This window comes from Schistocerca nitens, chromosome 6, assembly GCF_023898315.1.
Source record: "Schistocerca nitens isolate TAMUIC-IGC-003100 chromosome 6, iqSchNite1.1, whole genome shotgun sequence".
Classification (NCBI taxonomy): domain Eukaryota; kingdom Metazoa; phylum Arthropoda; class Insecta; order Orthoptera; family Acrididae; genus Schistocerca; species Schistocerca nitens.
In genome coordinates, this window is record NC_064619.1 from 322,306,260 (window position 1) to 322,321,021 (window position 14,762).

Genomic DNA, 14,762 nt, shown 5'->3' on the forward strand with positions numbered 1-14,762 from the left:
ACACAAATGAAGGGTGGACTTCCTGTAACGATGGGAACAGGCATCATTACCAGACCGTCAGTGTAATGCCAATGGACTTACATTTCAGCGAATGCTCTTTATAGTCATACTATGGAATTAAGATGAGGCTTCTGATAAGAAACACAACGCCTTCGTACTTTACACCTGAAAATAAATTTACAGTCACACTAAAATAAAAATAACGACAATTTATTTTGTAGACTATTAAAGCTCCTGAAGCTACGACATGACGGATTCTTTTTGTTACAAACAAAGTAAAATTCAGTTCAAAACACTTGTCCAAAATTTGTATACTTACGACCAGCAGCTGAGGAACAGTAGCAGAAATAGTGGAATTTTAACACTAGCAATGATAACGCATGTTATTGTATGTATGTATGTATGAGGCGTAAGAAGAAACACTAGCAGTACAGCAAAATAATATTTGTTTATATGAAAGTAGGACTGTCAAATATCTAATCTAATAAAGGATGTTGCATGATAGGAAAGAAGATTAGGCTGTGAACGAGACTAGACAGAAGAAACATAAGAAAAGGAGAAAAATTACACATCCCTTAGTGTAACAGTGTCTGTTTCAATGTTAAGCAATTAATTACACAAGAAGGTTGACAGTAAATCTAAGATCCTCTATAAATACATCAGCTAAGAAAATTTAATTTGCAGTCAACTACAGTTATGAAGGCAAACAAAAAATAACAGTGCATAGACAAAACGACAATTTACGAGGGCAAGAAATTACATAATCTATATATAGCTATTACGTGGCAGAGAATTTCTTATTAAAGATGGTGACAATGATTAATGTCGAACTCCAAGACTGTCAGAGAGAATGTGTGGTCATGCATTTGGTCTAATCAGCACAGTCATGTTGTATGTGTATTGTCTCAGTCTTCCGTCCACCAGTGACTGAAATGTCAGTTTAGTGTGGATTTGTAAGTTTTCTTTTGTGTTCATTGATTCATATGGCGAAACTAAAGTATAATGCAAATGTGACTCTGTACAACACAAGACGTAAATTGGGAGATTGTAAACGATAATTTTAGTAAGTATATGAAATTATGAATAGATTTTAGGAAGGTATAGGTATCCTTTAACTTCTCCGTCAGTATTATATTTGTAAATGGTTGATCTGACGCATAGGAACTTTCCAAATTAATGATGGGATGCCGTACAGCAACAGATGATATAAATCTAATGTTAAAAGTTCACTAAAATTGTAATTTTACTTCTGAAATAAACCATCTAACATTTTGTGATAAAGGACATCAAATTTTATTTATTATGGTAATTAATCATTCATTTTACTCATATAAATAAAAGTAATATGAAATTGTGTGACGGTTTTTCTGACATCTCCAGTTGAAGAGAATATTAAAGTAAGGGAAATCAGTAACTGACTATCTCTAGTTTTGGTAATGTGATGGAAAATATTACAAGTAACTTTTGTTTAAACAACACGTTGTATGTGCAGGTCTGTTATTCTTTCGATTTCTAATTTTATTGAATGGAATATTTTCCATGTTGACACAAAATTGGCTACAAACTGTAAAAATTTCTTCTCTTTATTATCTGAATTCAGGTGTACTTTTGTTATTTTTCTTTGCAAAGTGTGATGTGAAAACTGTACTTTGTATTAAAATATAATACAATAATCGAGTTAGGCGCATTATCAATATCTGTCAAATATTTATTAAAGTGGGAGGATTAATGTGTTAAAAAAAAAGACGATAAATAGCCAGAGTGGAGTGAGGATACAGAAGTGAAGTAGAGAACGTGAATTTCGGAAACTTCAGTTCGGCTGCGTAGTAATTAGGCGCCAAGCCTTAATTTTAACTGTACATTACATTCAGAGCAATGGAAGGGAGGAGTCTGATAGTTTCTTCGTGATGTGTGTCAACTCGGAGTTTTGAAATATAATTCAATGTGCTGACCTGCTTCGTTATTGAGAGAGATGCGCGTTAGAAAACCGCAACTGCGGACATGGAGAGTGTGGATGGAGGTGGATAAAATAGTTGAAGGGCAAAATGAAGTGTGTGAGCAATGTTGCAACATTACTGAAAGGTGTTCCGCTATAAAATGTATTCTTCAGAGCGTTGTTAGTAGAATAGTGAGATCGCTTGGTAAATGACTGCATGCACTCCAGCGGTAAGTAAACGTTAGAGATAAACTGTAAAGGCCATTTTCGAGTTTCACATGTTACCAGCAGAAAGCTAGAATAAATGTTCTCGTTCCGGAATAATAAACTTGAATTGGGTGAGCGCATTATGCTCCGATCCACAGTGATATACCTGACTTCCAAACCTACAAAATAACGTTCTGTAATATAGCATGGTTACGAAAACCTTAAACATTTTGGGAACACAGTCATTATCAGCATTATACAGCACTGACTTAGTATTAATCAGTATTTATAAGTAATAAAATTTAATATAGCAAGAGGGAGTCTGCCGCTTTGGCATACATTAGCACCAAAACCAATATGTTTAATGAAATGGTAGGTGAAGTCTTTTCGATGTAGGTATTTAAGCTGTAAACAAAGTAACCCGTTCTTCAACTGGTTACTGTACTAGTCGCATTTGTACTAAACACTGTAACTTTTCCAACCACCACAATACAACTGTCTCCGGTTTAGTCCTCTTGCAGTACTGCTTTTGGAACTCCTTCAGGTGTGGTGCACGAAGCTGTTCCTCAGACTGACTGCTTGCAACTGCTTGGGACTTCGTGATATGTTTTGGAACGTACAAGACAGTTTCAATAGTATGTAACCCTATGTTAAAATTCTATCAACCCTACATTCATTGCAACATAATGGTTAAAAGTCAATCCGATGTGACAGCCACAAGCAAGTGACTTATGGCAACTCATACCGAAACACTGATTCAGCCAATAGTGGAAAATCGAGCTAGCCTCGTAGTACCACTATGCAGGACTGATAGCTACATACACTAATATGCATTTATATTATGCTGTGCTACAGGTCACATGATGATTTTCGAATAATGCAACCGGCCGTGAATGTTAAAGTACACCTAAACTACAGGTTGCGTTGTGTGTTGTATGCTTCTTAAACAGCACAGAGTGCAGTATCATTGTATTTACCCCAACTAATACGAGGTAACTTAACAAAGTGAACTATAGCTCAATTCTTTAGTGAGCAGCATACCAGTTGTACAATCAAGAGGGTAAACTCCGGATGAATTGTTAGCATGTGCAAGGAACCAGAAATTTGTTGAACTCAGATTTGCTTATGGAGCAGTCGAGATGAGGAGCGATTGTTGACAACCTCGATTTCCAATGGTCGTATCTGAATAAAATGCAGTTAACAGTAGGAAGACGAACACAAAGACAGATATGAGTCTAACTAAAAAGGGAAGAGTCAGATTTTTAATGGAACTAAGAAGAAAAACAGTCACCTCGGGAATTGAAGACGCAGCGTTGAAAATCTCTGAAGATGTAGTCGTCCACCATTTTGGTAGGTTGAATTACTGGTATAGGAAATATTAAGTTGAGCATGCTTCAGTTTGACGACTGTTCAGAGAGGTTTGCTAACTACTTTTGTAACCCAAGAACTCCTGTCACTAACTGCTTAAATTATCCAACCCGTCTTTCCGGATTTCACACCAGCTCTCTTCCTTACCTTTCTAGACTAACACTCTTACAAGCAAGGTTGTAGTGGTGAAATAATGAAGCAACAGCTCTCCTGTATTACGAGCACGTGAGCTGATTAAAATTTCCATCCATCCTTCTCTGATAGATTCCAAGTCCCTGTCAGTTTCCTTTAATACTTCGCAGGTGATACTTCAGAGAGCAGCTAACCCTCTGACTGAACACACTGAGCTAACGTGCCGGCACCATTTGACTATCCGCGCACGAATCACGCCCAGACGCCCAGGCCGAAATTTCCGTATGTCTTCAACCATGCATCTATGACGTGAAATCGTACATCCTTACAGGTTAGACGTTGTGCTTGAAAGTCGTTTGCCCGGTACTGGCAGACAAACACGATTGGTTGAGGGTTGGGTTGTTTGGGGGAAGAGACCAAACTGCGAGGTCATCGGTCTCATCGGATTACGGAAGGACGGGGAAGGAAATCAGCAGTGCCCTTTCAAAGGAACCATCCCGGCATTTTCCCAGAGCGATTTAGGGAAATCACGGAAAATCTAAATCAGGATGTCCGGACGCGGGATTGAACCGTCGTCCTTCCGAATGCGAGTCCAGTGTGCTAACCACTGCGCCACCTCGCTCGGTAGACAAACACGATATTTCAGTGCCTGTGTTATTCTGTTTGGGATGCAAAGTTCCTTTGGACATGCACTGCAATATCGTACTTTTGTGATCAGGCTCTCCCTCCACTCTCTCAGTCTGTTGCAAATCCAATTCTGGGGTAGATCATCAGGGGCACATCCCCATCTTTCTATTGTGTCCACTGAAACTGCAACGATATGAGAGCCACAGCTGAGTCAGCGTAAGTTGGTCCTTGTCAACTTTAGAATTTTGGCTGTGACAGCTTTCGCAGTTCAAAGCTTGCAACAGAGCTACGAGCTGTCATGGACCTTCTTACAACGTCTCGACTATATAAGTCGGCCAAAGAGGGCTGCTAAGTGTTTGCATTGCGACTCACTGACCCACGTCAATTGGTGTATATATCGTTGCTCTAGTTTACGTACAGAAATTAGCAAATACTGACATAGGCGAAACCAGAGAGTGTTATCCCACAGGCAGCGTGCTGAATGTTCCGTGCGTATTTCAGCTCATTGTTAACTCCAGAAAGTTAATGTTTATAAGTGTAGGTCCATTTCATTTAGAAACATCCTGTCTATACAATATGTAAAATTACAAGGAAGAAAATTACTACATTACCAAATTACAAGAATTTCACGTGCTGTCTCAAAGGAGAATCTTTGGAGACCCGCAATTACACACACGCACAATCGCACAAACCCATAAGAAGGAGTCTGAGCTACAGATAATGTAAGTAGACAATTCGTAGTTGACATCTTCAAAATGTGGGATAGGTGTACTGGAATAAAGGCACAATAGCCATTATGTTGAGGATGGAACTGTTTAGGTATACGACATGGAGAATGGTACATCAAATCACGTTCAAAGATATCTGACATTACATACTGCGCTTAAAGTAAGTGGGGCACAAGACCTAGATGCGTAACGTTTGTCTGGATTGTTACTGTGTACTGAACAGTTTTTCCCCTTATTGGCATGTTAGATGGACAGTGAGGTTTCACACAAAATACCATTACATTGGGAAAGCATCTTCAGAGAAGGTGTATTCGATTTTTGCCGGATAAGAAACGTTTTGAGTCAGGGTGAGGAGCCCAACAAAGAATACATTGACAATTTAAAAGGGAATTTATTATATTTAGTGTATTCTGCAGGCCACACAGTAGCATGGTGAACAGGACATCTTTCATAAACAGGAATTGCCTACAGAAGACAGCAACAGGGCTGCCCAGTCTCAACCAGAGAAGTACAGGTTTATTATTACACCACACTTACAAAAGCTCTTGAGAAGACCATAAGAATCCTTTTTACAGCCATATTACTACTTCGCAGTAAATCCTTAAAATTTATTCGTATGACACTTTTAACACACATGTAATTAATATTTTTGTACATGAACAAACATTTAGCTCCAGTCAGTTAACACATTTCAAAATATCTGTCTATTATTATGTTTTATATAAATTTAAGCGTCGTTCGTAAGAGATATATACAGATTTCCAAACATAAAGACTCCCACACTGTGCCTCCGAGGCGCAGGGCAGTCAGGGGCGACTGGCGACCACGAAGGGGCTCATCTCGGGGCGCAGCTGCCGCTGACCGCGTGTCTGACGTCACCACACACTGAGGACGCCGCTCGAGGACTGAAACTTGGGACGAACTTACACGGCAGAATCGCTTCACAGTAAAATTCAGATTTAACTCTCCCAGTACCCTGTTTACATCACTCTCGTCCTAATATAAACTGTATTAGCGGGGGACTGCTCGTGTATTCCTTGCATCTGTAGATGTTGGATGCTGCTGGTAGCAGCGGACGGCTGTAATCGTATATTAGCGGTAGTCATAATTTACTTCTGGCCTGATCGGGTACTCTTAATACAGTTTTAGGTTACAGCTCCTCTTAAAATTCCTGGCGGATTAAAACAGTCTGCCTGAGGGAGAGTTGAAAAGCGAACCTCGTCTTATTCGGGCAATGCTCCTCCTGAGATATCCATGCATGATTCATGACCCGTCCTTAGAGTCTGACTTCCGACAGAACCTCCCCCGTACCCTGCAAACTTCACAGAAGTTCTGGTGCAAGACTAGCGGAACTAGCACTCCTGGACGAAAGGACACTGCGGAGAAGCTTAATCGACGCCTCAAAGGCTGTTGCATCACTGCCCAATTTTATGTAACCATTTTTGGGAAATTGTTCCGTAACTCATATAAAACCAGAATTAAAAAGGTAAGTCAGATCGGAATAATTAATCCCAATCAATAACTGAGGTGTGTATTAGTAGCAGTGTTTGGCAATGCTGAACTAACATAGATTAATTTTTTTTACTGGACTGCATGTTCTCCCACATAAGAGGCCACTATGACAGTATACTGCACTGGGCTGTAAGTAAGTGGATCTGCAGTTGATTGGGAGGGTGGACCACCCTATGAGAATTACTGGAGAGGACTCGTTGAGAACTGCAGGGGTCAGTGCCACGCAGTCAGACCCACTAAGGCTTTGAGGAAGCTGATATTGGGTGCCGAATGTCAAGAGAAAAAAACGCAGATACTATCTCCTGTGGTACTGGCACACCAGCAGAGTATTTTTAACAACCTGCATGTAGGAGGAGGCAATGTACCTTTTTGGCAAGACCAGGAAGAACACTTTCGTGAACAGAACCATAAAAAGCTGCCTTCTTCATAATGCATCGATGGCTGTAGATAACATTCGAAAGTGGACTGAGGACCAAGGTAGTTTGGAGACCTTTGAGGACATGGGACACAACACTGAGCTTAGACGCTGCTTGACAGAAATGTTTAACTCAATGTAAGAGCTGTAACGAATTTGCAACATAAATAATTTGGAAGTTACAGAGAGCAGCACAGCTGTGCTACAGAGGTTCATCTTTATTGGCAACAGACAGACAGAAATAGAGAAGGACACGGTTTTTCAGCATGAAGTGTTATGGAGCATGTTACTGGTTAACCACCTGAAATCACAGCCAGGAAAAGAAACCACTATCTCTTAAGATACCTTTTCGCTGACTGGCACTCGAAATATCCATAGTTCAGTTAATCAAAATGATGTGATGAACGAGAAATGCAGAGTCATGAATTTCAGTTCTCGGAATCACACAGGATGAAATTACTGTGCCCCCAGGAGTCATCACGGCCGAGCATCTCTGCAGCCTGACAGCTCTTCGAACTAGGTTGACTTAGAAATTTTCTGGTTGGTTGGAATTTAGCCGCAGAGGTAAACTGTTAGTAGAAACTAATGACTTCCGCCTCCACCTGCAGATTAACATGGTGAGTCCTATTCACACCAGCGAGGCCAACTGTGCGGACAGGTGTGGCATTTTTACTGAGTTTCAGTAATTGAAGCTTCATTCTGGAGCACAACATGCGGATTTACGATCAACGCTGTTGCAGCTCGATACATAGTTCGAAATCATACACTGCTATTGCACTATTCGCCATTTAATACTAATCTTTCGGCAAGAATTTTATCGTTTCTTCCCAATACATGTTGATTAGTATCAGACTCTAAACCCCTTGCCAATGAATTAGCTTAACACTGTAAATGTTTGTCAGAAAATGTATGTTATACTATAATGTAAAAAACCAATCTAATTGTGTCTCTCGTTGAAATTTGTAGCTAAAAAATCTTTGATAATAATTTTGGGTGGCCACGTCTTAATTATGTCAGATCAGTAGGGCCACTTTTCATGTCTATTTAACATCCTCCCACCATTCCCCTTACAATCATTGAGTGTTGGCACTGCCATGTGCCCTTCAGTTCGCTCATTGGCTGGTGATGAGTTTCAATTTTAGGAAAGATGGCCCTGTTACACACGTACATGTGCAAACCACTTGGCCAACCCTGTCTGTATGCTTCCCCGTACACTACACCCAGGGAGCCTTACTGATTACGCAACAACCGGTACCAATCTTCTGTGAATATAGGCGCTTTGCCACCCATCAGTGGGCAAGCAAGATGGAACAGTGTATGTGACTACTTCCCGAATAACACTTTCACTCTTTATTGGAGAGTACTCTGTTGAATCAGTGCACGCTCTGCTACACAATGAAAGATTCATTGTGTAAAATATTCCCTAATCTGTGCTTAACCCTGCCAGCTATGCAGAACAATATCTTTGGTATTTAGAAGGTAGGAGAGAGGCACTGTTCGAATTAAAACTTTGAGGGCAGGTCGTGGGCCATGCCTGGATATCTCGGTTGGTAACAGCATCGACCAGCAAGGGCACATTTTTAGATGTGTGTCCCTGACAGGCATACAGTTTTCATTTGTCGTTAAGTTTCAAAACATTTCACACTCTGACTCCGAGTGTAATTTTAATCATACTGCGTGTTTGCGTCCTTATTCTGCTTGTAAAGTTAGTTTCCATTAAATCGATTAGGTAAAATGGGTAATAACCATGCCTAACATTTAGATCTTAACTAGCGATAAAACTGCTATTAAAGAATGACATGTAGCATTTTCCAAACTAGGTCAAATAGAAGCGTCCCTCATTCACTACATGTGATAATCCTTCTCTCCTGCAGTGGGTTTTGAAGCTGAATGAAATTCAGATTTTTAAGGTTATTCAGCTCATCGACGTCAATGTTTCTCTCTAAAATGACCCAATCCTCCACAATACAAAATGGTGAACACTGCAATGACCAAAAATGTAATTTTGTTTTCATGTACCTCAAGAAAATAGTATCACCTTAATGGTGTAGCAAATTATTAACATCATTTTGACTAGTCCTCTTCAGCTTCGAATATATCACACCAGTAGCAGTTTGGGAAAAATAAAATTGCAAACAAGAGGCACGTATATGAGGTTGCCATAAACTCAGTATAAAGCTATATACACAAATTTTACAGCAAATGCCTGAGATGTTCAGTCGAGAGGCTTTAGCTCTAGACTGAATTAACAGCCCAAAGTGAGGGTCGAAACTGGTCTTTTGTTCACTGGCTGGACAAGCATCATGGAAAAGCTCACATTCACGCATCGCAAAGAGTACAAGATCAGTTTGGAGTATTTGCTTCTCAGTGGGCCAGAGCTATTTGTACAGTAGTTCAGTACTTAAGTGGCCTAGTGCAGGTTAGTGATTCCTTGACTCCCCACATCAGATATATAACCAGTTTCGCTTCAGTCCTTCCTGAATTAATTCCTCAGGCAGAAGGTGAATGAAGGAACCATATCGCTTACCCAGTAACACTCAATACAGATATCTCTGTTTACATTGTCCAATTAAAGTTCGGCATTTTCTGTATCCTTATGATAAATTTTTTAGCTTCATATTTAAACATATAGATATTTACAGTCACATAGCAAAATTTACCCAACCACATTATTATGTACAGAGCACACACTTGACAGACACATAGCACCAGTTTAAACATTTAACTGAAGGAATTTACTGACCTCATACAATGCAATGTTAAATTAAAAATATGATTTACAAATATTTACAAGTATTATGGATTATACAGTGACATGTAGTTACGTAACTGAGAGTAAAAACTTTTCGAAGACACTAATTAACTCTTTGTTCAGTCTCTAACACGCAAACACAAGTTGAAGTCTTCTTTCTTATTACAAAATGTGTACCATGTTGACATGCTTTCAGTGAGATTGTTCTTAACGTGACTCATATTAGTCACTGTACTCAGTTTGAAGTGAGAAATTCTGTTCTCTTGTTGGTCAGTAGGTACTGCGTGACAGTGTTATCTGCAGTCCACCTTGTAACACATGAGTGACTATCCCCCACATTCGCTAGTGACAAATTTGTTTCTTACAACAACAAAATCCCGTTGCGCAAACATCCAAATAATTGTGCAGCTGACACCTTACGTTTGTGGACAAAGAGGAAAATACCATTATATCTTATGAACGAACATGTGAATGACATTCAAAGCTGAATCACATATTGATACTATTGCAAAATGGTGTAGAGATTCCAGATCAGCGGAAAACGCGATTTGTAAGTTATTTTAACAGATGAGTTGAAAACGAAGACTTTGTGGATTGCGTCAATCCTGTTCTACAAGTAACGCTATGCACGTACCTGTGACACTTTCTTCTGTACGAAATTAATTTCTCATCTGCTGGACATACAATATACTATGGCGCATGTTACGCTATAAAGAAGAATTACACGTTTCACTCTTCTTAAATTTAGACGCCTGTCCGATTTCCTGCTTTTGTGAAGGTCGGTATTTTAACAATTGAATCAGTCTGCATGATCGTCTCTGGTCTATAAGCTACAAGCAGTTTCCCACTACGTGAAGCATGAGTCAGGTTCTGTCAAAATAAGACCACAAGGAGAGAAAAATGACATGAGAATGATGGTGGTGATGCTATAGACCTTGAACCCTGGTAAAGAGTTCTTGGGTGGCAATAGTGTAAAACAATCCATCTCTAAATGTGATATGAACGTGACTGAAAAATACTGGGGTGCATGCCGGAATATAGAACCAAAAACGGTTCTTTACATGGAATTCATGTGGTCGAAGGTCTCTTAAGAAATGAAACGTTCGCTCATCCTTAAGATCTTTTCCTTGCGTTTCAAGGGTTTCAAAGAAAGGGATTGGGAACATTATTGCAGAATTCTCCTGTGTTGCAACACCTGAAAGATAAATATCAAACTAGAGTTTCTACCTGACAGCTTAACAGAAATTGATCCAGAAACAACACAAAGTGAAAAAACCGCTAACAGCATTTAATTCCAAATCAATGACGTATGATTGGAGACACCACCAAATAGATTTTGGTCGCTCGGTTTATTTATCCCCACAATACAGAAAATCATGAATTTCTTGTTGGACAAACTTTGGGGCATGTTACTCACTTTTAGGGCTGTGTTCGTATAATGTCAAGAGGGCCTTGTGTTGAAATCGATAACTGCGCTCGTTTTATTCAATTTCTATTTGTAATTTGCAGCCACACTCATATTCTTCTCCTGGTGAGGAAAGATGTACATTTCAGTGTTGGTCTGAAGTACACGGTCGCTTGATGTGACTCAGACATGTTTCATCGGCAACGTTGTGTTTCAGTGTGATTAGGACATGAAAATTGGGGAGAGCTCTGGTGAATAATATTGACTAAGGTATAAAATGTTGTAAGTTACACTGGTGGACTGTTGCGATTGGTGTGGTGAATATAGTAAGATGATCGTGCCTATGTTCTGAACCGTCTTCTGCTGATATTTTGAATTACGAAGTATGCGTAAGTCAACGGTGCAGTCACAGAAGGAACTGCTGTGCGTTAGAATGACTCTCGTTCGTCAACGTGTAGCCGAGGAGATACATCTTAGTACGCTACAGTACAACAGACCCCTCTCTTTGACGAAACTAGCTTCTGAGAGCAACAAATAAAAGTCCAACAGTAGAGAAATATCATCAGAGTACCATTCATACCCATTTGACCAGATGTTGGATAGAGGGGAAACGAAGACGAAGAGTTAATGTGATGTTGCGAGGGTTATGATGAAACGCGTTCCAATGACGCCACAGAAGAAGGTACGAGAAAGAGTCGACGCGTCGCATCGGACGTTCACTTGAAGTATGGTACAACTGTTTCGTCGTTACAACACCGTCTCGTTGGTACACGTACGCGGTCCGTTGACGAGCGAGTATTTGGAACTTCCACCGTTCCGGTGGGCCACCACCGCCCCTCGCACGAACAGCTCCTTGAAGGTCTCTCGGAATTGCCGCGACATGCCGCAGTAGATGGCGAAGTTGATGGGGTAGCTGACGATGATGAAGAAGTTGGTGAAGAGCACCAGCACGTTGGCGACGTAGTAGTCGAGAATCTCGGTGACGCTGCTCGAGATGATGTGGAGGATGGTGACGATTGCCAGAGGGATCTCGACGAGCAGGAAGACCGTCACCACGACGATCAGCATGAGCGTCGTGCAGTTCGAGTCCCGAAGTTTCCTGCACTCGCTCTTGCGGTTCTCCTGCAACAGTCAGCAGCGGTTCGTCAGATTTTAAGGTAAGGTTTCATCTGAAAATAACTACCAACCAACGAATGGCTACAGCCAAGGTTCATATAAACGTAGTATAAGACACTTTGTAGCGGCTCTATGTTTATAATTGAGATGAGAGATGCATTGTTACCGCTAAAAGCATCGCTTTAGGACGAATTCGGTGCACAGTGCCGAATTCGTCCTAAACGGATGCCGTTAGAGGAAACAGTGGTATCTAAAGTAAGACTGTACACGCCTGTGACATCTATTTGCTAGATACGGAAATGCCTAAAAAATAATACAAAAACTTTGCAGTTGATGTGCCAGCTAGAGTGTATATCTAGAAATAAACAGATAATATACACGACAAGGTAACTAGATTAATTAGTAATAAATGAATTTCTTTAACGTCATTTTATTTTGTGGGTATCATTTGTTATAAATCTTGATTCAAATAACCATTCCCATTAACGATAATAAATGCAGAGTGAGCCATAAGTCTACCGACAACTGTCTGCGATGATAGTATCGACCAAACCACGAAAAACTGTGTATTAAAGATGGGCTCTAAAATGTACACTTGAGGAGTACTTATCCATCTTCGTTACTGTCAAACGCATCTCTTCCATTGAGAAAGTGCTCATAGCCCGTAAAGCATGCATTTTTGTCCCCTTGTTTACTGGACTTTATTTTATTTTGATTCACACTACCACCTCCTAAAATAAAAAAATTAAACAACCTGTAGTAGAAGAAATATGTTTCAAAGTATCAAAGGTCAACAACTACTCATAGCTCTTTAGGTATACGTTTGAGAGACCACGTCTTGGTCCATACTGCTACATCTGAATGTATGTCGATGGAGTTCAGGTTCACGCAGAAAATAATGTTTAAATATATTAATAACATTATCCTTTTCGGGCAGCCATCTGTCTTCGGGCTGTAGTTGGTAATGTGTATGTTAATCTACGGAGGATTGGCACTACTTAGATAAATACACGTGAAAATTCCCGAGTGACGTTGAACTGTGTTAATGACGAGAAAGTTATTTACATCTGGATTCCTGTCTCGCAAAAAGATTGGATAGTACGAACACGTACAATAAGGTTCGTGGTACTGTGTTATATGATGTTATATTCGGACAAAATGGCTCTGAACACTATGGGAATTAACATCTGAAGTCATCAGTCCCCTAGAACTTAGAACTACTTAAACCTAACTAACTTAAGGACACCGCACACACCCATGCCCGAGGCAGGATTCGAACCTGCGACAGCAGTGATCGTGCGGTTCCAGACTGAAGCTCCTAGAACCGCTCAGCCACAACGGCCGGCCATTATGCGGACAATTCGTTGTAAACGAGTTCTTAATTACTATGGACTATAAACGGCATTGAGAAGAGTGTAAAGCAGTAATAAGTGTATGTGATGCCGAGCCCAAAAGTTCTCTCATTGTGCTAATAAAGGTGAATGTTACTTGATTCATAGAGAAAAAAGTTTATCGCACTCCAAACTGTTGACTTTTGAGCTCCTTTAGTAAGGCCAAAGCCGTTGCTCCAGGAAACACATTGTTAGACCTCTATAGCCACTTGCAGCAGATAACATGTTAAAGTTCTCCTACGTGAATATTATCACGTGCACAGTATATCTATACACTTTGGTCCCACGTATTTAAGTCATGTAACACGTCTATTCAAAAGCGACTATCCCGGGACATGGAACCCAGTTCTCGTTGCAGGTTGTCTTCCACACAGCTTCCAGAGGAGGCACAAATTTGATTTTCAGTACTTCGCCTAGTTATTTACCGAATTTAAAAATTAAAATTGTTATCCTAAATTACTCATTACTTATTTTAAGATCTTAAACTTTTCCTCTCTGACACCTCCCCCCCCCCTGCCCCCCTCCCACCCCCCCCCCCCACACACACACACATTAGACGAAAAGTTATCGCGTACTACATATTAGCTGTTCATGGAGTTAAACTTAAGCATAAACGTTTTAATTTCTCATTTACTAACGACGCTACTCTCAGCACAGTTTGCATACACTACCCACGAATACATCTGAATAAAACTACAAAATTACCTAATTTCGCGACACATACTTCACGAGATATGTCATAGAAATTTAGCTGCATGAAAACCCAACTTCTGCTTAAAATGATATGCAGTCAAACTTTATTATCAAGATTGATGTTTTAATTTACCACTGCTTTACATGTAACTCTATCCTCAGTTCATTTTTTAGGCAGTACCTACGTATATATGTCAATGTACCAGAAAAATTATATCAATGTACAACGCATAGATCAAGAGATATGACGTCGTAAACGTTGAGATGCGCGGAAAAACTAGCCTTTGGTTTAAATGGAGCGCAAATTATATTCATCCAGTGTTTCATATTTATAGCTCTTAGCGACTTCCAACAAACTTTCACCACAAATTCAAACGTCTTCTAAAGTTTTTCTCTCTTACATTTTTAATGTCAAACCTCTATAGCTTAACTCACTTGTAAAGTAGTCAAACGTTTGAAGCTGTTTTATACATTTGAGTT

The 14,762-nt window shown here is 40.0% G+C and overlaps 1 protein-coding gene across 1 annotated transcript in view; it reads right to left on the bottom strand.

Moving 5' to 3' along the window:
* Positions 1-5,369: 5,369 nt before the first annotated feature.
* Positions 5,370-14,762, bottom strand: part of LOC126262621 (sex peptide receptor) — a 1,348,766-nt gene continuing 1,339,373 nt past the window's right edge. The window contains exon 9 of the mRNA XM_049959378.1: positions 5,370-12,204. Within this exon, the coding sequence (XP_049815335.1) occupies positions 11,830-12,204 (375 nt within the window). The 3' untranslated portion in view covers positions 5,370-11,829. The remainder of the gene's footprint in view (positions 12,205-14,762) is intronic.